General features: G+C 38.8%; 1 protein-coding gene across 1 annotated transcript in view; it reads right to left on the reverse strand.

The window, feature by feature from the left end:
- The window catches only part of LOC122814409 (neurotrophin receptor-interacting factor 1-like), an 85081-nt gene that overhangs the window by 18759 nt on the left and 40062 nt on the right, over positions 1 to 26260 (reverse strand). The window contains exon 3 of the mRNA XM_044086991.1: positions 20211 to 20525. Within this exon, the coding sequence (XP_043942926.1) occupies positions 20211 to 20525 (315 nt within the window). The remainder of the gene's footprint in view (positions 1 to 20210; positions 20526 to 26260) is intronic.

The following is a 26260-nucleotide window of genomic DNA, read 5'->3' on the forward strand; positions in this document are numbered from 1 at the left end:
ACAGGGTCACTCCAAGAAAGCCACTCCAGTCATTTCCTTAAATTATTTAAATGCATAGGAAGAATAACTACATTACAAGATATCTTTAACTGCAACTACCGCTGCATAGTATTTCCTACTTTAAATATGAGAGCCGGATCATGGTCAAATAGGGCCCTAGGCAGGGTAATAGACTGCCCCCCAGAGCAGCCTCTCCTGCAACAACCCCCTCTCCCCAGCAGCAGCCTCCTCCTCAGCCATTCCAGTGTTCCATTATTTAGTTATTTCTCACCAGTTACCATGCATACTGTTCTCTTATTTGCTTCTACAGTGATTACAGATATTGAAATAAAATAGCACAAACACAGGTAGCCATTTGCTAAACAATACAGTCTTGCAATGAAAACAGACTTAGCATAAGCAGTAAACTTCTCTGCCCTTGAAACTCACATTCATTGAAATGGAAAAACTCACATTCATTGAAACAGCATGAAAACCCACATTCACAGAAAAAGCATTTGACCAGTGAAGAATTAAGTTTACCTTTGGGCTGTTTTTAAAACAGACTCCTTGCACACATTTTTAGGGCCTTGCATCCTTGTATTTGTTCTTTGATTCACCTTCCTGATTGCATTGAATTATATTCCTTATATAATACAGCACCTCTTATTAGAAAGTGTTTTAAATTTGTAGTTTTAAACATTCTTTTAATAAGCAATGAAACAAAATGTATGAACCAATAACTACCCATGTCAGAAAATTTCAACCATAAAAGGCCACTCAAGACTTCGGTCATTACAATCCACCAATATTACCCCATACTCACAATCTCTGCAGAAGTAAAATCATCTGAATTCCACATTAAAGAAATCTGTAACTAATGAAGAGGTTGCTACTGGCAAAACAATTTCACAAATCAATGTTTTATCTACAAATTCAGTGCTTGCTTCCCTTGAAGAATTGCCTATATTACATTAAAAATTTGGTAAATTGGTAATATTGCAATAGAAAATGGCCAACAAGTTCATAGTCACTAGGCATCTCATACACTACAGACACCACGGCTATACTTAATACCTGCTTAGATATGATCTTGGTGGAACTGCTCACAACATAGAAAAACAGGACCAAATGGAATGTAACATTTAAGCCAGGTTCTCAATAGTTAAAATAACACATTTCCAGGAATGTTCAACTTAAACCATTTTTTGTCATGTAGCTCACACTCACTTTATTAGAATTAATTCCTTAAACAATGTATTTATCTGGTACAATAAAAATCCAAGAGTCTGTTTGATCAACATGATTAAATCCTATGCTGGAATGGAGAGGGTCTAAAGAAAAAAAAAACTTCCTAAGACAGACAGTTATGGCAGACTCGTTCTGAGCACTTATCCTGGTAAAAAGATACTCTGTCATAAACAGAAAAATAGCCCAAGACTGTTATTCTATATTTCTTCAAGACTGCACTTGCTCCATCTCCCCAGTCTAGTGCTATTGTCAGGAAGTGCCTTAGTAAGGCTGAGTATGAAGGACAACTGATTATTTTACAACTAGCTACCAAGAACACAAACTTTTCTTTTGAGTTCTGGACTTCAGGATTCCCCAATCCTTTCAACATTTTCAAAAATAACTTATTTTGACCCAACAACTGACAACTTTTTACCTCTACAAAAGACATCCTTTAAAAACTATATTTAACTTTCAGATTTGCATTGCTTATCTGTTGGCTAACAATCTCAGCTGTAGAGCTAATCCCAGTTCATATTTTGATCAAGAGAAAATGCATATCGAGCAGAAAGTTCAAACAGCAGATTCAGTAGCAAAACCTGATTCAAGCCCTTATAAAGATATGACTTTTTTCTTAATTACAAATGATTACACATCTCATCTAACTGTTCATATGGGGATTCTGACACACAGCATTTAACTATGGTCTGTCACAGATATCATAGGATTTTCATATTTATTTATTTTTTTCCAAAGGTTTTATATATTCACTGTATTAGCATTCCTAATGCCCACATAACACCTAACATCAGTACATTTATCATCCTTTTTCTGAAATTACATCGAGACACTAGTTCTGCAAAGATGAAACAGCAGACTTACAGCATAGCACAGGTTCATTTACATGCGGTTTACTTAATTCCATGTGGTTGAACTGGACCTCTTTTCCATCACAACCAAAAATTAAAATAAAAGACCAAACCCCACACACACAAAATGCATAAAAAAAAATAATAAAAAATAAATATATATATATATATATATATATAAATTTTATATATATATAAATTTTATATATATATATATATATATATATATATATATATATATATATATATATATATATATATATATATATATATATACTTACATATATACACACACAAATAAATATATATAGCTATCTCTCTCTCTTTACAACTTTTAATAAACCAGCATGAATACTAGAGGAGTAAAACAAACTTGAGCTCTACAGCATACACACAGCTACTCTCACATAGCAATACACACACATACCTACTCTCTCACGAAGCAACACACACACACATATTGTCTCTTTCATACAACAACACCTAGTTTAAATTGCACACACTCCTACTCTCTCATAGAGCACACAGACATGCACCTTTTCTCTCATACACACACACCTACTCTCTCAAACAGTAACACACGTTTTATCTCTCATACAAATAGAACGACTTAATTTAAATTCCATACATCCACATATACTTTCCCTCACATACAGAAGCCTGGTTTAAATGACACAGACACACATACACTTACCTTCTTTTTTTAAAATGAACGGCCACATGCGCACACGTACAATTAACCCCTCTTTTAACTGAACTACTAGTTTAACTTCCGTGCTACTGCATAACGTCTTTACATCTACATTGGCGTGCATGTATAAGACGCACACATGTTCCTCCTTAAAGGAGAAGACTCGTTATTTAATTATTGAAGCTTCCTGGCCCGCCTGCAAGCTGCAGGCCCAACAGTGGGAGGGTGCTTGCCCCTCTCCCTCACCCTATTGTTCCGCTGCCCGCATAATGAAAAAAGGTAAAAATACTTGCAAATTGCGCCCTTTACACAGCCGGCCGGTACAGCGCCCTAGGCGGTTGCCTAGTTCGCCTATGCCTAAGGCCGGCCGTGTTGGCAATAAAGAAAACCCCTGTCCAAATCCCACCCTCACTGACCTTGACACAGCCACCCAATTCAACTCATTCTTCATAGACTGTATAGCTAAACTATCCATCTCCCTCCCATCCCCCTCCTCCAGCCTCAGCCACCACCCCAATCACCTAACTTCCTCCACACCCTTTCACCTCCCATTCCCACATGGACTATCTTCTCAAACTCAAACCCTGTCGTAATGCACCTGACAATCTTTCACCTACCTTCCTCAAACATTCTGCAGACAGCATCGCCTAGCCTATCTCTATTCTTATAAATAGGTCCATACAAGAATCTGAGATTCCTTCTATCTGGCACCATGCTTACATCATTCCCCTCAACAAAGGTGGCAAAAACACTGATACCTCCAACTTCAGGCCTACTGCCATCCTTTTCCCTCTTTCTAAAATTCTAGAAAAAACTATCCAAGCTCAACTCATGACACACCTAACCCTAAACAATCCTCTACCCAACATAACTTCTGCCCTGGCCACACTACCATGACTGCCCTTGTTTCCTTTCTTGAAGCTACAAACCTTGAACACGACTCTGGCAAATTTATATCTGCACTATTTTTAGATCCGTCAAAGACCTTTGACACCATCTCCCACACCTTACTCATTTCCCAACTCTCCACCCCTCATCTGTCTCCCACCACCTTAGCCTGGTATTCCAGCTAGCTGTCTAACCACCAACAAGCTGTCCAGTGGAAAATTTCAGTCTCCACCTCCCTACCTACACCCACTAGCGTCCCACAAGTTTCCGTTTGTGGTCCTCTACTCTTCAATATTTTCATTAACAACTTCCACCATTCCATCCCAGAATCCTGTGTTATACAGTATGCAGATGACTCAACAATCATCTGCTCTGCCTTCTCCACCTCCAAGCACCTAGCAAAAACTCAGTTAGCCTTCTCCAAAAACAGAAACCTGGATGCCATCCAAGCATCTGGATATAAATACAAATAAAACTAATCTTAGGATATTTTCCCCTACTAAAAACTCCATGATTCACAAAAACTCAATTCACCATACACAGCCAGAACAACACACCCCTTGAAATCTTTCTCAACACCAAGCTTCTCAGCATCATCATTGATGAAGAACTAAAATTTGATACCCACATCCACTCCTCAATCAAGAAAACCCATGAAAAACTAGGTCTCCTCTACAGGCACAACTGTTTCCTCACCCCCTCAACCAGATAAACCCTTGCATCTACCTTCCTTCTCCCCTCTCTTATGTATGGTGCCCCCCTGTTCACCAATCTCCTTCTTGGCTTACTATCCAAACTCAAATCTTGCTACCACAAAATCTGCAAATATGCAACCAGTTCAAAAAACTCAACCCACCACTGCCACTCCCTCCACACCCTCAAATGGCTTGAACTACCCAACTACTTCAGTTACCTACAACTCAACATTGCCTACAAACTCATCTTTAAACCTGCCAAGTGCCCTTCTCTTGCTACATCCTTAAAACCCTATATTCCCAACTGCTCACTCGGATCCAAAAACAAAATCTCCTTCAGGTCCACAAACCATCACACCCTCCTGGCCAACTACTACTGTCCTACTCTTTAACTAAACAGTGGAACTCTCTCCCCTCCCACCTACGCAACCTACTAAAAAAAAAATACCAATTTCAAATCTCAGCTATTCTCTCACCTTTCTTCCAAATGGGAATGCCCATGTCACACTCCAACATAACCCCTCTCAAACCCCCTCTCTTTTTCTACCTTGCACTGTAATCTTCACCAATTACCATCTATTACTGCTTATATCTCAGCCAAAGACAATCTCTCCCCTACCAGGGACAGATCTTCTCTCTTCTATCTGATGTACTATACTTTCCAAATAAATATACTGATACTTCTTCTATGCACAAAGTTCACCTTACATACTGAGGGCTAGTAACTATATGTTTAATGTTAATTTACTAAGGGCTTATAACGTAATTTTAATTTTCTGTTTGAACTCTAGTTTTTCTATTGTAACATGTATAATGTAATGTCTTGGAGCTTTTCTCCCTGGGCATCCACTGAAAATGGGCTCTTTATGGCCCAGTGAACTTCCTTGGTCATCAAACTTAAATAAATAAATAAAATGCCACCTAAAGAGTTAACTAATGGCAGATTGCAAAGAGTTTGCAAAGATGACAAGACTATGTACCCCCTATTTGTTGATATATCACATAACTGTGGTGTTGTATGCAAAGATCTTTAAATGGAATGAGTTGAATAGTGCCTTATTCTAGTAAATCCTACAGAATCCCATAAAACAGAGGATGTTGGTCTGCATGAGGTTGAGGAAAACCTCAGAGGGGGGGGTGGGGTGGCTTTCCACACCATAAAATAACTGGCAGATATTGGACAGAACCCAGAAGTCTGAAATAATCTGTGGCTAGACAAAGACAGACAAGGGAACTTTGCCAAGAAGAAGGGAAGAAAGTATTTCAGATGGAGGCAGATTTGTCCTGAAAAGGGGGCTTTTGAATTTTAGAAGTCTGGGTGGGTTTGTCAGAGAACACAGGCTTAGGAACCTTCTTCTCCTTGGAAGGCTGATGAGGCTGCCTACATATACAAACAGGCATAAAAGGATAATTTATCTGAAATTTGGATGAGAGCAACAAAGTTTTGTTTAAGATTCTGCATCATTTTACCTTTGTCATGTAGAGCATGTCAGCAGCAGCCATACCAAAGAGATTCTGATTGTCCAAAGGAGCACACAAGAGCTTGGCCTTAATATCCAGGTAAAGCCTGGAGGTGAAGTCAAGATTACCTCCTGATAACTGAACCTGAAGCAGCAGTTCTAGAAGATGCATCAGCTGCATCATAACTACGTTTGATGGAATGATGGGAAACCTGAGAAGTGGAATTCAGTAAGGAGATGGCAGCAGTCTTACCTTCAAAGTCAAGAAGGTCAGATAACACCTTCTCTCCCATGTTGGAATAAAAGGGCCAAAACATACCTAATCATATGATAATTAATGGCCCTGAGGGTCAGATGGGTAGAAGTGTACACCTTTTCTCCCAGCCTCTCCATTGCCTGACTGTCTTTATCAGAAGGAAGAGGTTTGAAAGAGGACAAACATTTGGATAACTTATCTAGAGAGAGACTGAGAGACACAGAGAGAGAGAGAGAGAGAGAGACCGAGATACCACTGCAGAGTCTGAAGTATGACAGTTTTATAAGTACTTAAAGCCTTCAGGCACCTTATAAAAGTGGTCAGACTTCTTAGACACTGGAGACTGGGAATCAGATGCCAAACAGGCAGATACAAGTGTATTCAACAAGGCATCCAGAACAGAAGGCTTAGGAGATTCCATCTGCAGCTCATAAAACCTACCTTGAATATCAGAAGCTTGTGAGCAATCCTACCTATCATGTCTCCAAAGGACAACTCCTCAAAGGGAGTGGTTAGGGTTGGATGGATGAAATTAACTGATGATCTTGTCATTTGCTCAGTTTAAAAACTCTTTCTGGCTTAGCAGACCTAGTGGCATTTGTGAGAAGTCAGATGAACTACTTAACTGGACAGCTGATATGGATAAACGGAGAAGGCATACTTGTTGTCTTTGGAGGGAAATGACCAGCTGCCTGCTGCTGCTCCTTGCTTATTATTTTGGTTTTGCAGGACTAATGTGATTATGTAAAGCAACGTAAAGGTGAAATATATGGTCATCCTCTTTAATCATGATAGAAGGATGTGGCTATAATTAATTGTTGGGGTTGTCTAGATGAAAGTAGCTGACCCTATTGCCACTTTCTCAGTTTAACACTCAACTCTAAAAAAACAAAACAAATAAGGGATAAATGCATCACAGACTATCCAGAACTTTAAAAATCCTGGTGGCTTCCACACTTCAAAGCTGTATAAGTGGATACTGACATGGTCTTAATCAACTCTGCCATGAACCCCACCTAATCCAAAACCCACCTTGTTCATAGGTGTGCACAGAAGTCTCTGGGCTGAGGAGCTGGTAATGGTGTCATTATTTCCGTAACACTGCTCCCAAACGTCAGAGGTTACTGTATCTTATGTTGGGCTGGGAATGGTGTAATCATTTCTGTATCACTCATACCAAACCCCAGAGGTTACTGTGTTACTGTATCTTATGTTGGGCTGGGGATGGTGTCATTATTTCTGTAACACTCCTCCCAAACCTCAGAGGTTACTGTATCTTAATAATGTTGGGCTGGGGATGGTGTCATTATTTCTGTAACTCTGCTCCCAAATTCCAGAGGTTACTGTATCTTATGTTGGGCTGGGGATGGGTCATTATTTCTGTAACACTCCTCCCAAACCCCAGAGGTTACTGTATCTTATGTTGGGCTGGGGACACTGTCATTATTTCTGTAACCCTGCTCCCAAACCCCAGATGTTACCGTATCTTATGTTGGTCTGGGGACGGTGTTATTATTTCTGTAACACTCCTCCCAAACCTGAGAGGTTACTGTATCTTATGTTGGGCTGGGGATGGTGTCATTATTTCTGTAACACTGCTCTCAAACCTCAGAGGTTACTCTATCTTATGTTGGTCTGGGGATGGTGTTATTATTTCTGTAACACTCCTCCCAAACCTCAGAGGTTACTGTACCTTATGTTGGGCTGGGTATGGTGTCATTATTTCTGTAACTCTGCTCGCAAACCTCAGAGGTTACAGTACCTTATGATGGGCTGGGGATGGTGTCATTATTTCTGTAACACTCATACCAAACCTCAGAGGTTACTGTACCTTATATGTTGGGCTGGGTATGGTGTCATTATTTCTGTAACTCTACTCCCAAACCTCAGAGGTTACTGTATCTTATGTTGGGCTGAGGCCAGGCTGGTCAATATTTCTTTGACTTTCCCAAATTCAGAGAGGTACACGGAGGGTCACTATAGCTTGTATAGGAGCACTATACAGTCTCTAGAAGTAACCATTTGTAAACATTACTGTAATCATTTTTTTTTCTCATTTTCCTCACAATCAGTCATCTGGTGTATATCTAGGTGGCTATCTTTGGGGGAGAGTGAATAAGCATGATGTTTACATACATCTGACGGCAAATATGTTCTGTTCTGTTTGTCTTTTCAGTTTTGGCCAGAAGTGTACAGAGGTACACAGAGGGTGGCTACCACTTGGGCCTGGGGATGAGGAGGCATACAGTATATAAATCCGACAGCAGCAGCTTGAAATACGACTGTGGGCATTTAGACCTTAATTTTAATCCCAATTTAACACCAGAGAGGAATGCACAGAAAGTGACTACCTTTTTTGAGTTCAGGGGGTTTAAGGCAGGTACTATTCAAAAATATATATGTATCCAAGTAAGCATTTGCTTTCTCAACTTTATTGCAAAGTGATGTCTGCTCAGTTATGAACATTAACAGCAGGATGAGACAAAGAAGGACTGCATTTCTTTTCCATACATATGATTTTTATTCAGGTCATCACTGGAGCACATGTAAACCTATTGGCTTCTGGGTGCCTAACAACCCCCAGATCCCTAGCTTATTTCTGGGTGACTAAGCCCCCCAGCTTAATTTAGTTAAGGCTTGGTCAGTTAGGACATGATGAAAGGATGCAAAAAAAAAGCAGAGTTGAAGGGTAAGCCTACATTTCTTTCCATAATTATGTTTTTTGTTTTGGCAATTATTGGATGAAAAGGTTGTTTAAAAAACTCTAGAATACACCTTGGATCACCTAGAAGCCTCATGGCTCCAGAAGCATAACAGATCCCCACTCACCAGACCCCCAACGTAATACAGTTATTTCTACTTTACCCAGGACTACACTGTAATAACTAGTTAGAATCTGCTGAAAGGATGCAGAAAAAAAACACAAGTTGAAGACTTCAACTAAATTTATTTTTTGATCATGTTTTATTTCCTGTTCAGACAATCACTGAATGAAAACATTGTTTAAAAAAAACTAAAATGCAACTCAAAGGACAGAGAAACCTCATGGTTCCAGGACACTAGCATCCCCAGACCCCCACCTTAATACAGTTATTTCCACTTTAGTTATTTTAGTGTAGTCTTGGTTAGTTAGAATGTGCTGAAAGGGTGCAGGGAAATCAAAGTTGAGTAACATTAAACTTCTCTCTTTGAACATGTGTTTTGTCTGGCAATCACTGGATGAAAAGGTTGCTTAAAATGCATCTCAGACCATCTAGAAATGTCATGGCTTCTAAGGGGCTGACCCACAGCTTAATATAGTTGCTTCTTCCACAGCTGTCAATGTGTAGTCTTGCCTAGACAGAATGTGATGAATAAATAAATGTAGAAACAAACTGCCGTGTAAAACATACTGTGAAAAAAAAAGGAAATAAAAAACTGAATCGCAGGGGCATGGTGCCTGTTCACCCAGGACACCAGTTCAACTAAAGTCAGCCCTGTTCCCGGGGTCAGTGGTGGTGTTACCTTTATGAAGTGTTACCACTAGTGCTGTGTGCCAGAACTCTGGGGCAAAGACTGTGGCTTAACTCCTGTTTAATAGTGTCAGTAGCAGCCCCACCAGTGCTTAATAAGGTGTCATTAATTTGGGTAATTTTCTCTAATTCTCTTAGGTTTTGTCTGAAATTTTTAACTACAAAGTTGACAGCTACACCTGGAAATATGATGGGGGCTCCTGATAAACTCATTCAGTGTATTGGCAATTCACCATTCACCAGTATTAGGCATCCATAGCATTAGGACTTCTGTTAATGAATCTGTCATGTCCACATTTGTGTATGAAATTAGCTTGGATCCAAAAAAATCCAGTGTTCTTTGGATAACCTGTCTTAACACCACTGTTGGTATATCCATATAATTGTAAGTGAGAAAACTGTGATTACATTGCAGCATGTTTTGTGTATTTCATGTTACCAGATGACTTATTCCTTAGTTTTCTAATGCAAGTAAAGAAGGACTTGTGTTTATGTTTTACTTCAGAAGGTAATGTTCACTGATGGATTGCGTCACTAGTCTTTACATTGTTTTTTCATTTCCTTGGTAATATTTTTATACTATCCCCATTCTGAGCAATTTTCACCTTGCTGTACAGTTTAAGGATTTTGTTTTTAAATCTTAAAGATTATTTATGTCTGTTGACCACCAAAGGGTTCAGAGGCACAAAGAGAGGTCCCCATTTAGAAACACAATGTATAACTTAATAAATGATGCCAACTCAATTGACTGCATTAGAAGAAATTTTCAAAGGGTTAAGCTGAACTACTTTGGTGTATATGCTGTGTGGTGGAAAAGTGGAAGTTAAATATAAAGTTTTTGGGTGGTCAGTGATGAAAACAATTAGTGTCACCTTGTAGCAGCTGCATTGCTTTGCAGCATTGTGTGCTGGTTGCTTGGCAACTTGACCTAAACCTGGACCACATAGCAAAGCGTGTAGCAACCTTTACAGTCATAATTGGACACATTGCAGGATGTGGTTTCACTATGAAAATGTAACAACTTTTCAGACATAACTTTGTAACACTGTAGCAGAGTAACTAGAAGAAAAAAAAGAGCGCTAGTCCACTGTTTCATACCGTTTTATACATTTAGGTCTCGCTATTATGATAGGAGATTGCTAGTCCACTGTTTCATACCATTTTATACATTTAGGTCTCGCTATTATGATAGGAGATTGCTAGTCTACTGTTTCATACTGTTTTATACATTTAGGTCTCGCTATTATGATAGGAGATTGCTAGTCCACTGTTTCATACCATTTTATACATTTAGGTCTCGCTATTATGATAGGAGATTGCTAGTCTACTGTTTCATACCGTTTTATACATTTAGGTCTCGCTATTATCACAGGATCATAGGAGATTGCTATGCTACTTTAAGCCTAGCCATTTCATCTCAATTTAATACCGTAGAAATGCTAGTCAGTACCCAAGATTGTATTTGTGATCACAGCCTATGACCAGGAAGGTTGTGGACTCTATCCCTGTAAGAATTTATGGTGTCCCATCCACTCATTCAGGTTCCACTTGAACAGTGCGATAGAGGTGCTCTGTTTCACATGAACTGATAGTCTGTTCCAAAGACGCGGCAATCACTTGGAGATGAATCTGTCCCTCTAACATGTCCTATTTAACTCATTCCCTCTGGTACAGCTCTTTTGAGTGTATGCCTTTAACTCCCAGTGGGCGTGGCTGAAACCTTTAAAAAATGAAGTAATCGCTTTACAGTTCTAGAAAATACTCATTGAGACAGGTCAAATATCAACACAGTTGTGCTTGCCATCACATATGCTTCAAGACAAAATATCCTGGTACCTTGTAAGTAACATGGTTTTGGAATCATTAATGCAAATATGATCAATATTTGATGCCTAGCGGAGCAGTAGGAGTTAACTACAGAAGATGCCTGGAGGAGCACTCGGCTGTAATGGGTCACAGGCCCATATTTAGGTCCCTAGAATGGGTAGCCTTACCCCCATTTGATTTACAGATGTGCAGCAAGTACATTAGGTTTGGGTCTTGGGTCTTTTACTGGTCTGTAGGCCAGGCTAAAGTCTTCCCTAAGACATTTATACAGTATGGAGTATGGTGACAGGGACTTTAGTTGATCTGTGTAAAGCATACGCAAGAGCCCCTTCATCTTCTTTGTTAGAAACCTCGGAGGTCTCTCTAATTGCTGCAAGTGCTTAGTGCAGTACATGCCAAATGGGGCATTGTACTCAATTATGGGCCGGATAAATGCCTAGTATAGGGGAGTTATACCTTCTTTTTCTGCCTTTACTAATCAAGTGTGCTATGTAGAAAGCTTTCCTTACTACTGTACACACATGGTGGTCAAATTTAAGGTCTCAGTCAACTTGTGATCCTGGGTCCCTTACCACTTCATGGGTATTTAGGATATTGTTGTTGATTTGACAGTGTGATCGGACATTGTTTGTGCCAAAATGAATGATGATGCATTTCTTTGCATTCAGTTTGAGACCATGACTAATACAACAGTCATTGGTGTGTGCGAGACCCTCCTGGAATATACTGACATGATTTGGGGATTCAACAATTGCACCTAGTTTGCAGTCATCTGCAAACTTGGTCAGCCACAACCCTTTTGTTTTGACCTGAAGCTCTCAGAAGTACATACCAAACAGTAGGGGGCTAGCATTGACTCCTGTGGCACCTCAATGGTAACAGGTCTGCGGCCTGATGTGGAGTCACCCACTTTCATAGTATGTATCTGGTTTGTGAGCCAGTTATTAGCCCATCTTACAACGAAAGGGTTTACATTCAGATTGCCAAGTTTACCTTATAAATGCCACCAGGTTTTATTTACTTATTTTTACATATAATATATACTGTACTAAAAATAATTTGCAACTATGAATTATTACTTTCAACAAATGTTGCTATATTAGTATACCTGTAAAGATCACTGCAGCATGCTCACCAGGCAGGTTATTTAAACTATATGATGTCCCATTTTGGTGAAATTTCAAGAGGCTGGGCACAGTGTGCATATTAAAGTAAAGGACACTTGCATGATTCCGATAAGTTTATTGACATGGCTTGTTGCCAGTGGAAGCAGTGCATATATGTATGTACTCAACAATCGGAAGTAGCTTACTGTAATTACAGTTTATTTCACTCTTCATAAATTGACATCAGAGATGTACAGAGACAGGGCTACAGCTAAGAATTTTTGGGCCTTTTTGCACGTCTTCAGTTAGGGGCCCCCCTTGACTGCTTACTAGTTTGCAAGTCTAATATTAACATACAAAGTTATATCCTAATAAAAGGTGAGAATTCTTTGAAACATAACTGTTTCAAGATTTAACTCAAAGGTGTACTTTTTTCAGTGGAACCATAAATATAGTTGCATACTGTACTAAATTAAATTGTATGGAAAGGAGATTCTGCCGATAGGGTATGACTCTAATTAGGGGTACAGACAATAAACAAGAGGGGGCTGGAATTTGCTGGAGAAAACTGGCAAGGGAAGAAAGGTATTTGGGAGCAAATAATTACAGGGGAAAGGTAACAGAATGGGAAGAGGCCAAGAATTTACTTGGACTGCAAGCCAGAGATTGCCTTCCCTATCAAGGATTGATATCAGAGTACAGACCAAAAGAAAGAAAAAGGGGATCCTAAGCAAAAGACCAGCACTGGTAGAGCTTTTAGAAGAATCTAGAACAGAAGCTGCTGTCAAAAAGGGATAATTAGTACAGGATATAAAATATTGTAAAATAATTCTAACAATCAGTCAGAGGAGGTTAGAAAGGATTGAGAAGACAGACTGGCTAAGCAATTCACAAAGAAACAATGGGGAGATGCACATATGACTCCCAAATATACAACCAAGTCTAGATGATTTAAGATCTTTGCCTGGAGCAGTTTACCCTAGTAGACTCCACAGAATTTTTCCTTGAATAGATACCAAATGTTGGAGGTGTGATGGGGAAGAATGTAGTAATTGGGAACATATTTTTTGAAAGTGTAATAAGTTGACAGACTTTATAGGTTCCTAGGATGATACTAGGCTATTGGCCCAGAGGCCCTTATAAGCCTACCCAAGAATTTCACCAATGTTTCCTCAAAGTCAGCACCCATTTCCCTGTCCAGGAGGGACACAGGTGGGATACCAGGGGTGTATTTTCTGTTTCCCATCTAGGTTCCTCTTAAAGAGGGCTAGAGAGGTACTCTGCTCGACATGGAAAGGGAGTCTATTCCACAGATGGGGGAGCCTTTGGCAGACATATCTATCCTGCCAACAAGTTTTATTAATGTCACAGATGGGGTTAAGGCCTTGCATGTGGTTTACGTGAGTGGAGTTTGACTTACTGATATGCAGCAACTCCATCAAGGATGGGTCTGAGATGGCCTTGTATGTCAGTCACAGGTCACCACTGAGCAGTCTGTATGAGACTGAGTAGAGGGACAGGGCTTTTAGCATATCTGTATAGGATAGGTGTTTGAGACCCTGGATTTTCCTGGTCAGGGACCGCTGTGGTCTCTCTAGCTGCTGCATGTGCTTGGCAAGGTACATGCTGAATAAGGCATTGTACTCGATAATGGGTCTAATAAGGGAGGAGTACAGGGATGTTATGACCTCCTTGTTCCTGGATGAAATTGCCCTTATTTATGAGGTGGGCCATGTAGAAAGCCTTCCATACTATGGAGCCAACGTGTTGGTCAAAATTCAGGTTGCTATCAACCTGGGTGCCCAAGTCCCTCGCAACTGACTGCATGCTTAGTATGTAGTTATTAATATGGTAATTAGTGCGGATGACATTTTCCCCAAAGTGGATAATGATGCATTTCTTGCCATTCAGTTTGAGGTAATGCTTCTGGCACCAGTCAATAGTTTGGGTAAGGCCCTCTTGGAGGATGTTCACATCACTAGGGGAATTTAAGACAGCACTCAGCTTGCAGTCATCTGCAAATATGGTCTGCCATAGACCACTAGTTTTGGCTTGCACCTCAGAAACGTATATCCCAAACAGTAGAGGCCCCAAGACCAATCCTTGGGGTACACTGCTCATTATGGGTCTACTACTAGAGGTGGCTTCTCCTATTCTGACTGAGTGGGTTCTATCAGTGAGCCAGTTAGCAACCCATCTGGTAACATACAGGCTGATGCCTAGCTGGGAGACTTTATCTATTATGCCAGAGTGTGGAATAGTGTCAAAGGCTTTGGCTAGGTCAAGATAGGTGGTGTGCACCATCTTCCCCTCATCCATGGCTTCGGTGAATGTTTTGAAAAAAATCAACCAAGTTTAACAGGTATGATCTCCCTTTGACAAAAGCAAACTGTGTGGAGGCCAAGCATTTGGAGGATGCCCTTTTTTATAAAGTCCATGATAATGCGTTTCATGGCCTTGCAGATCAGGCTAGTTAGGCTGATGAGCCTATAATTGCCTGGGTCAGTGGATGCTCCACTTTTGTGTAGAGGGATGACAGTGGTCGTCCTCCATTCAGCTGCGATGAGGCCGGTCCTCAGTCTTTGGTTGTATTTTTGCCTTTGACAGAGCATTAAAGACCTTCTCCCTGGTGATGAGGGGAGGAGGGCAGGTGTTGGGGATGTCCTAGTTTACTGATGGGGGGACGGGGTTGAAGTTTTCATTGAGCCTGTCTGCCAGCAGGTTGGGTACATCTATGGCATTTGTCTATGTGGTGTTATTGACCACCAGTTCAGAGCAGATTTGAGTGTTACCTTTGAGACTGTGGACATATGTAAAGAAGGCCTTGTGATTGTCCTTAGTGGATATGGCTTATTTGGGCTCGAAGTTAGCCTTAGAGGATTTCACCAGTGACCTTATTTGGTTGTTTGGACAAAGGAGAGACTGCTTCCAACTTGGCACCTGCTCCTTCTTGGTCCTGGACAGCAATGTTTTCCTTTTATTATAGTTTGCTTATTGCTGCTGTCAACCAGACAGGTTTACTCTTCCTTGGGAAGATGATTTGGTCCTGTCAGTTATTGCTGAGTCCATACAGCTATGTAGGTGCTCATATAGTTTTTTTGGTGTAGGCTTGGACATTATTGCTAGTCCCAACTGAAGAGGCAGTGACTGTGAAGCTGCTTATACTTGCTCTGAGGAGATTGTAGTCAGCTTTGGAAAAAAAAAATTGTTTGACCCTGATTGGGGGTGGGGGTCAGGGGAGATGGTGACTTCAAAAGTGATCACTTTATGGTCGGAGCTTACCAAAGAGGATGACACTGTAGAGTGGCTGCTCATGTTGGTTTTTACCAGGTCCAGGATATTTTCACCTCTTGTATGGGTGTCTACCAGCTGATCCAATGCACTGGCACTGACAACATCGAGGAATCTCTATGTGTTCATGTTTGGGCTAGAATAGGTGTTCCACTCTATGTTTGGGTACTTAAAGTCACCGAGGTTCTAGTTAGAGGGTTGAATCTTGATGGATTCAGGTAAGTCCAGATAGGTGCAGTAGGCATCCTGGGTCATGGTTGGAGGTCTGTAGCAAGCTATGATTTGAATAGGTGGTTTTCCAATAGTTAACTGCACTTGGAGTGTCTCCTGTGTGTCATACCACTTGACCAGCCTGGTGGTGTGTATGTCTTTGATAAATATTGAAATTTCACCTCCCCTGGCTTTGTAGCCCTCTGTTTGGGGTCTGAAAGTATGGTAGGATGAGTAACCTGGTAAGGTTGGGGTGCTTTCCACAGTTTTAAACCAGGTTTCAGTGACTGCACAAATGTCACCATCCTCCAGGGTAAGGAATGCTTGCAATGAGTGCAGTTTCATGCTGACTCTTAGCATTTAGCAGCATGACCTTTAAATTTCATTTAGAAGAATTTTTCATGTTGGTAATTTTGTGATCATGACTTTGCCTAAAAAAGGCACTATGGAGAGGCAAAAGACTTTGTCAAATGCATGTAGCACAGTGGAGGCAGATGAAGGCCATCTCTGGCAAAGCATTGTGATCTGTCAATCATGGCCTCCCAGGCTGTCAGGTATATTAGAAATATGAGCAAATAGGTGTAACTAAGGAAATTAATTTTTTGAACTACAACACAGAAACAGAATCAGAATTGCCTAGACATATTAAGGTCTTGTGGGTCTAATTATGGTGGCTGCCAAAAAGCAGTTACTAGAAAATGGAAATCAAAGTCTAAACCAGCCATACTAGAAGTAGTGAATATAGTAACAGAGACAAAACAACTGGAACTGGGACCTTTAGAAAAGGATAGGAGTCAGTAAACCAACTATACTAGAAGTAGTGAATATAGTAACAGAAATAAAACAACTGGAACTGGGACCTTTAGAAAAGGATAGGAGTCAGTAAACCAACTATACTAGAAGTAGTGAATATAGTAACAGAGACAAAACAACTGGAACTGGGACCTTTAGAAAAGGATAGGAGTCAGTAAACCAACTATACTAGAAGTAGTGAATATAGTAACAGAGACAAAACAACTGGAACTGGGACCTTTAGAAAAGGATAGGAGTCAGTAAACCAACTATACTAGAAGTAGTGAATATAGTAACAGAGACAAAACAACTGGAACTGGGACCTTTAGAAAAGGATAGGAGTCAGTAAACCAACTATACTAGAAGTAGTGAATATAGTAACAGAGACAAAACAACTGGAACTGGGACCTTTAGAAAAGGGTAGGAGTCAGTAAACCAACTATACTAGAAGTAGTGAATATAGTAACAGAGACAAAACAACTGGAACTGGGACCTTTAGAAAAGGATAGGAGTCAGTAAACCAACTATACTAGAAGTAGTGAATATAGTAACAGAGACAAAACAACTGGAACTGGGACCTTTAGAAAAGGATAGGAGTCAGTAAACCAACTATACTAGAAGTAGTGAATATAGTAACAGAGACAAAACAACTGGAACTGGGACCTTTAGAAAAGGATAGGAGTCAGTTACATAGAAAAAATGGAAATTGCTAGACCAACTTATGCAGAATAGTGTTTTGAAGGAGGAATTAGGTTTTAAAAAGCCAGGATTTGAATGAACTATGTAATGTTTGACTGGAAATTACTGGATAGATTATAAGTGATGTATTGTGTTTGCTACTAAAAATATATCAATATGTTTGTTTTCATTTAAATAAATATAGGATTGCCTGTGGGATAAGTGATAATTTAATAAAGATTTTGTTTTGAAAAAAACAGATGTTTATTTAAAAAAAGAAGATAGTACCAGAGAGTCCTACAGTAGTACAATAGTACTTGCTGCCTAATTATGCATACTTCTTTTCCTTACACTTCTGTTTCAATATTACGCTCATCAGAGCACTTGTTTCAGTAGAACCATCAACACTGTTACACTCTGTACCAATATAAAGTGTACACATTTTGTAAATGTGCATGCATATGGTTTTAACTGCTGATCCTGGTGTACTACCCCTATATAGTATGCACCATATGTATGACTCTGTTACACTCTGTACCAATATAAAGTGTACACATTTTATAGATGTGCATGCATATGGTTTTAACTGCTGATCCTGGTGTACTACCCCTATATAGTATGCACCATATGTATGACTCTGTTACACTCTGTACCAATATAAAGTGTACACATTTATAGATGTGCATGCATATGGTTTTAATTGTTGATCCTGGTGTACTACCCCATACAGTATGCACCATATGTATGACTCTGTTACACTCTGTACCAGTATAAAGTGTACACATTTATAGATGTGCATGCATATGGTTTTAATTGTTGATCCTGGTGTACTACCCCTATATAGTATGCACCATATGTATGACTCTCTTACACTCTGTACCAGTATAAAGTGTACACATTTTATAGATGTGCATGCATATGGTTTTAACTGCTGATCCTGGTGTACTACCCCCTATATAGTATGCACCATATGTATGACTCTCACCCACAAACAGTAATATATTTTACCTTATTGCATTTATAACACGTATTAGGATTTTTTTTTTGTTTGCTCATTTTATTTGTTGAATTTGTTGTACGCTTTTTCATTTATAATCTGCTTTGGTAAAGTACTGTGGCAAACTGAGTACCAAAAGGGAAATTGGCTATGTTTAAAATGGTCCCCAATGGCAGCCAGCCCAGTGCTTACCAATGAATCTGTAAAAGTCAGGACTCAAGGAATCTTCTTCTCCAGAACCATAGTCCAAAGAAGAGGTCATTTGTGAGGAGTGGGCCAAGGGCTAATCCCCTGAATCCATCTAATCTGAAGAATCATACTCTTTCGTCCTTTTGGAAGGAAAAGCAATACTCCCTGAGGTGGTCTTAAAGCCATTAGGGCATTAATCAAGCCCAGGGTAAAATCCTGACACTCTTTCTGAGGATCCTTAGCAATGAAAGGAATCTGGTTAGTTTTCAGCTTCTTCTTTAGTGGGACATCAGCTTTGACCAACCTAGGAGATTCTGAGCCATGCCTAGTCTCAGTAAGGGTACCAGGGACCTCTTCCCTAACCAGAACTTGGAGAATTTGTTAGACCCTTCAGAAATGATCTGATGCTTGCATTGCCTCAGAGGACATGCGATAAGGGGGGTCCATGCTGGTCTCCAAAAGGGCCATGGCAGAGGAAACTGGATCAGCACCGAATGGTCTTCGGGGTCTTCACTCACCTTGATAACAACATCCAGCAGAGGCTGGACAGCAGCAGAGTCAGACCGAGATGTTTTGGTCATTTTAAGATACAGCTGTACCTCAGGGTGGGTGGACTTAGTCACGGTACCATGGGTCAGAATTTTGAGGGATTGTTTCTCAAGATAAATATATAAAGAGGACAGACAGCTGTGAAGCATTTTGGGAACAAAAGCCTGACAAACGGTACATTGGGCATGACTGTGTGATGCACCCAGGCAGAATAAACACTTCTCTTGACAGTCTTCATGGGGACACTGCCTCCCACACTGACATTTTCCCCCTCCTGGATGACACGAACCTTAAATACACAAGTAAAGGAAGAAAAAGAAGGAACCACAACGTGGCACTTAAACAGCTCGGTAGGAACCAGCTTAGCAAAGAGCATTCAGACAGACATTCAACTGTGACATTTGGACTGGAGGCAAAGAAGTTCTGAGTACAAAGCATACTTATGTCACCTTTATGCCCTACACCTGCACAGAGAGCACATGCCTGATAATCGACATTAGGAGGATGTAAAGGCTTTGGTATACTGGCTGGACATTTGGGTTATCCTTGGCAGGAGATCCCACGTTATAGGTACTGCAACAGCAATAAGGACATCTTCCTAGTCAACAACCAAAAAATAAATAGATAAATGTGTGATCTGCCTAATTGGTATGAAACATTTAGTAAATCTTAAATTTCAATTTTAATATTCAGTAAATCTTTGATGAGTAATCTGCAATATACAAAGAAAATCAAACCGTGCGTCACTGCTAGCATACACTGCTTTCAATCATATGTCTGCATAAATCAGAGCTGCATTTTTATGTACAATGTTTTTGACATGCCCACACACACAATTTAAAATGCAAATAAAATTAATTTAAAATTAAGCACAGACTGTTACATAATTTAGAATGCTGATAGATCAGTAATTACCCTACACATTTCGACACATCAGCAGCAAAGCAAAAATTCCACTTTCTAATAAAAACAAAAATGAAAACATACTTACTTTTTCAACTTCTGAGTTATGCGGTACTGTTTCCTGAAAGGCCATGACATCATTTTTAATGTATAAATTGTTTTCTTCCTTTTCATCTTGAGTCTCTATGACTAATTTATTGAGCTCCAAGTTGGCATCAACCACTGTAAAGTTGGTGGATATAACATCACTTTTGATGCAGTCAAGGTTTTTTTCTATTTCATTCTGAGCTTTTTCTTCTTCTGTCTTAACTTGCTCAATGAGTTTCTGTTCCTTTTCATGGAGAAATTGATGCAGTTTTGCAAACTCTTGATTAATGTATTGTTGCAAACTGTAAGCATTTTCCTAAGAAACAAGAAATAAAAAAATAAGATGAATGGCTGCACATTACATATATTTATATATTTTTTGCATTTTTGCATTTCTCTTGCAGGATATAATAAGATGAGGCCATCCCACCAGTACAGAGGTAGGGCAAGGGCATTTGTCTGCATCACTAAAGACCTGACATCAAGACTGAGCCCAGTCCAGTTACCAGCAAACATTCAGCCATATCCATTTTACATCACCTGTCACTGACGTAAGAAAAGTGGAAACCAGAAAGGGGACCCTAAGGCAGAGCCATGTGGAACACCACTGTAATATTACTTAATGTGGAAGACGTACCAGCATTCCTTGGTGTTTGTGTTTCACCAGAGAGACACTGAGCTATACCATGGGCAATATAGGGTTTAATGTACAGATGGATGAGCTTTTTGATTACAGCTGAATCAGTGACTGTATGAAAGAATTTAACCAGGTCCAGAATGGAAGAGTGGCCAATTTCCTTGGCTTCAGTAACCTTATAAAACAAAAGCACCAGGTTGAAGACAGAGAAAAAGGTTCAACCTTTAACAAAGCCAAAATGATTTGGATTGAGGGACTGAAAATTTCTGTTTTTAAGTTCAGTTATGATACACTTATCCATGACTTTACAGATGGTACTAGTGCAACTTATGGTTCCATACTTACCTACATGAAAGGACCCAGCCTTTATTTAATGATAGTCCTATTTCAGGTTCCCAAACATCTGGTACATGGTCAGGCTAAGGCTGAACAGTCTCACAAAGGATTGAACAAAGCCATATTTGGCATTTCTGCTTGGCAATCAGATATACTGCCTCAATGCATGGAATCAGCATTCTTAGTTTTAGACAATGCATATATCATTTTGATAATGCATACATCATTTTGATATGTACCTCACAAGACATCTACAACAACTGGAAATGCCGCAGAAATACTTCACAAAGAGGATTACCGGCCTCAAACAGATGCCCTACGGGCACACATTGGGCTATATGGACTAATTTAATTAATCATTGTAGGGGATGGGGGCAACAAATTCAGAATGAGCATGTAAAGGGCATTCTGCCACTTTCCTCCCTGGCATTCTGCTGCACTTCCTTAAAGTCAGAATATGCATTTCTGTCTCTTTGGCAACAGGTTGTTTCACACAAACTGGTTCTGAGACTGACTTAGTGGGAAGAGATAAGTCTTGCGCAGGACATTCGTTATTTCAGATCCAGAGACCTAACCCCTGTCTTCCCTCCTGTCCTGCAACATATGCTTCATTGAGGGGGGGGGGTTATATGAAGAATTCTTTTAAACCAGTGGGGATGAGGTTTTAACTCCTGAATGTTGCTGTAGCCAAAAAAGACTAACTGCCTGGAAACCAGTTCTGGACCTTTTGTCTTAAACCACTTGACACAGTTAGAAGCGTCTCATAACACAATCCCTTACCTCTTCTTCCATATTTGAGTTGGTTGGTATGGTACACATTTTGAGAAAACAGCAACTGATGGTACAAGATGGTACTGATCTCAACTGTGATGTCTATTGAAAAATTATATGGAGGTTCTTACTGCTTGCTTGCTGTGGGATTTGAAGTCTTCTTAAGACACTCAGTCTTGCTAGCTGGAATCAAAGTCTGGTTATAGTTGCATTCACAGTCTGTTGCATACAGAAACTTGCAGAATATACACTGATGAGAGAATATACTTTGCAGCACCTGTCTTTAAGAGCAGTAACCAATAACTTTTATAATAAACCACATGTACTTCTGTTACAGCTTCAGAAAATGTTCCACTTTACTTCTCATATAGTACAGATGATGTGAGAGATATAACATTTACCTCAGGACAAAATGTGTCCCTACCATACCCCTAACATAACTGGATTTAATACAGACTTTATATATTTTTTAGTTAAACACACACCCTCTTGGTTTTGGAAAGATACTGCCTTGATAACGCAAATGCTGACACATCTGTTCTTGTGCAAATGCTGATAAGTGGAGAAAAGCATATTTTTAAGGAAACGCCTTGTGGATAACCACATTTCTTGATTTTTTAAACTTTCTTAGAAAAATATGTCCTGTTGTCCATTGAAAGCAGATTGCATTCTTGTCACGTCTGTAAGAAGTCAGCTTTCTTGATGTGTGTGTAATACACTCATAAGCAAGTTCCTTATTTTTTTAAGCCACAGTCATTTAGTATGGTTGCTGATCACATATTACTAAATATTTAAGCAAGCTTTTTCTTTCAGCATATTTACAACAGAATTAATTTCAGCCTTATATTCATAATATCTAACAATTCCCTCTGTTTTTAAACATACTCAAAACATTTTATACTGATATGTATTTTTTGATCACATAACTTTGCAGTTTAAAATATCTTATTCTGTCAGGTTCAATCTGTTTACCAATATTTCTAATGCACTAATACCTGTTTTTTCCTCCCCCTAAAAGAGTATTGTCAAGAAGGAATGAGATATTATTTTTCTTGTAGATTTATTTCTGACTCTTGTGCAATACTGCTTATACAGTCAGTTTAAAACTGAGAAAGTACCCCTCCCCCTGTAGTACTGCAGCACTGTTTATCTGCTTTATACTGTGAGAATAGAATGTATGTCAGCCCAACAATTTGGTTATACATTTATTTTATTAGGTTACCAAACTATAGACCTCTGTTTGATTTGATAATTTTTTATAAAGCGTTTGCTGTTTACTACCACTAGTAGGCATTTACCCCCTGCTGCACAATTGATTTGAACTGTATGTATACTGTAGCTCATTTATTGGCTGTACTTGATGCAACATTTACTTGCAAACAGATTATCAGTGACATCTATGTACAATTGTGACTTTATTATAATTACCAAATAGTGTTGCCTGTAAACATTTTAACAATTATATTTTAATAACAATGATGCTTTAGAAAAACTCAAGCTACTTGTCTGGCAATCAGTCTTGTTGTTTATCTTATCTTTCCAACATTTCCTGTAACTATTCATTCAATCTAGGAAGGTCTGAGCTCACATTTCATACTATGTAAACTATAGTTAATTCTTTTGGCATTTTTCCTTTAATGTGATTGTGATTTGCATAACTATCTACATAAACAGACATTATTTTACAATTAGCTTAAATGGATTTCAGTATTTTATTTATTTAACTATTTAACTGTCCTACCATTAATTTTACAAAGACTGTTTAACTAATACCATCTGTGATTTTATTTCTTTTTAAAATTCAGAACTTTAACTGTTTGGTGTTACTATATAATTATAAAAAAAATTGTAAAAAACAAAATAGATATTAGCTTAATTAGCATATGTTTATACTTACATTATTTATATTTGCTGTTGTCTGCCTTTTGCTTTTGTGCATTGTAAACAAATGTACTCTAGATGAAAATAACATACATGCATGTCTGTCTTGTATCTGTATATCTTTATACAATCATGTCAGTCTTGTGACTAACTTTTTACTCTTATCTATTTTTATTTAATTTTATACACTAGAACAGTTTTGTTTACCTTTTGACTATGCTAAGAATGGCAGTCATACACTCTACTTTACTGTAGTACTGATAAATACATTGCTTTAACTGAATGGAAGTTTTAAACATTTGAGAATGACTTGTCAGATCCTACCATCCTACCATGTAAGCTTATTTTCAAAACACAAACATAATATAAAATATATCTCTTTTGTACAGATCAGCTGTAGTTTCCTACTCTTTCCCAATGTATGAAGGAAGTCAGTCTCTGTCAGTTCAGATAAACAACAGTTATAAGATGAAGAAAATAGATTAAGAGTCTTCTGTAATATTGCATGGTCTTTCTGACATTTTTTAGTAAGCTGTTCTGCTGAATTTGAAACTCCTATGTACTTTTGAAAAGATGTATGTATAACTTGTCTAAACTTGTGTCTGTCTCTTAGAAGTTTACTACATTCCTTTGTAACAAAATGTACTAGGGGTTCTATCAGTAACTGATTTGACTCGCATGTGGTGACAGGACATAACTGTTCAACATCTGAATATAATAGTAACACTTTACCCTTAGTTAATTCTTTATAATGAAGAGATCTGTGTCTTCACAGTCTATTGTTTTAGCAACATCATGTGATACATTTTTATGACATAATACACAAAATGCAGTTTTTGTTGAAGCACACAATAAACATTTATCATATTCCACATGGTTTTCTTTGAGATACCAGTTAAATATTGTAATACACTTGCATAATGCCTTACTATCAACCTGCCCTAATAAGGTTTTACATTTACTAATGTGCTGTGTATACCAACATTGCAATGTTTTACATTTGCTTGAATTATGTCTGAAAATATCCATACTGTCTAATCTAATATTGAAACTGTCGAATAGCATCCAAACTAAAAAATGTGACATAGAAAAAAGTCTTACCAGTGAACAAGAAAACAGGTGATCAGGCTGTTGTTGCAGACGGCTGGAAATTTTTCAAAGTCACTTGAGAAGCTGGTGAAGCACAACAGGCAGCAGACTGCTGTACAAGTGGACATCCACCTTTTCTTGGAGAATTTATGGCACTGCGACTTTCTTAAACTAGTCTCACTCCGGATTTTAGACATCTAAAAAACTTTACTACTGCAAGCTGCATAAACTGGAATACTTCTGTTTAGGATTTACACATATGTACAAATGTTAGTTACTGCAATTTAACTGAAGTAACCCTCTGCAGGGATTACCATCACTCCCCCTGTGTTTGAATGCAGAGTGTAGGTTCAGATGCAGGCTAGCTTGCCATTGAAAAATTATATGGAGGTTCTTACTGCTTGCTTGCTGTGGGATTTGAAGTATTCTTAAGACACTCAGTCTTGCTGGCTGGAATCAAAGTCTGGTTATAGTTGCATTCACAGTCTGTTGCATACAGAAACTTGCAGAATATACACTGATGAGAGAATATACTTTGCAGCACCTGTCTTTAAGAGCAGTAACCAATAACTTTTATAATAAACCACATGTACTTCTGTTACAGCTTCAGAAAATGGTCCACTTTACTTCTCATATAGTACAGATGATGTGAGAGATATAACATTTACCTCAGGACAAAATGTGTCCCTACCATACCCCTAACATAACTGGATTTAATACAGACTTTATATATTTTTTAGTTAAACACACACCCTCTTGGTTTTGGAAAGATACTGCCTTGATGATGCAAGTGCTGACACATCTGTTCTTGTGCAAATGCTGATAAGTGGAGAAAAGCATATTTTTAAGGAAACGCCTTGTGGATAAACACGTCTTGTTTTTTTTAAACTTTCTTAGAAAAATATGTCCTGTTGTCCATTGAAAGCAGATTACATTCTTGTCACGTCAGCTTTCTTGATGTGTGTGTAATACACTCATAAGCAAGTTCCTTATTTTTTTAAGCCACAGTCATTTAGTATGGTTGCTGATCACATATTACTAAACTCTGTTTCTGTATTTAAGCAAGCTTTTTCTTTCAGCATATTTACAACAGAATTAATTTCAGCCTTATATTCATAATATCTAACATCTATTAACTACATTATGTTAACATCAAAACGTCCTCATCTAACAAGATGCTGATATGGACTCACACGTCCATGGGGAAAACATGGCTGTTTCCTAGGCCAGTGGAAGGGAGACTGCACATATATAGGGATGTATATTTGCTTGGAGCTACTCTCTGGAGTCATAACTGTATTGTGAATCAAGCATGACTTGAATATCAATGTGTATTT

The sequence above is a fragment of the Protopterus annectens genome, chromosome 10.part0 (assembly GCF_019279795.1).
Source record: "Protopterus annectens isolate FY-2018-M chromosome 10.part0, PAN1.0, whole genome shotgun sequence".
Taxonomy (NCBI): Eukaryota; Metazoa; Chordata; order Ceratodontiformes; family Protopteridae; genus Protopterus; species Protopterus annectens.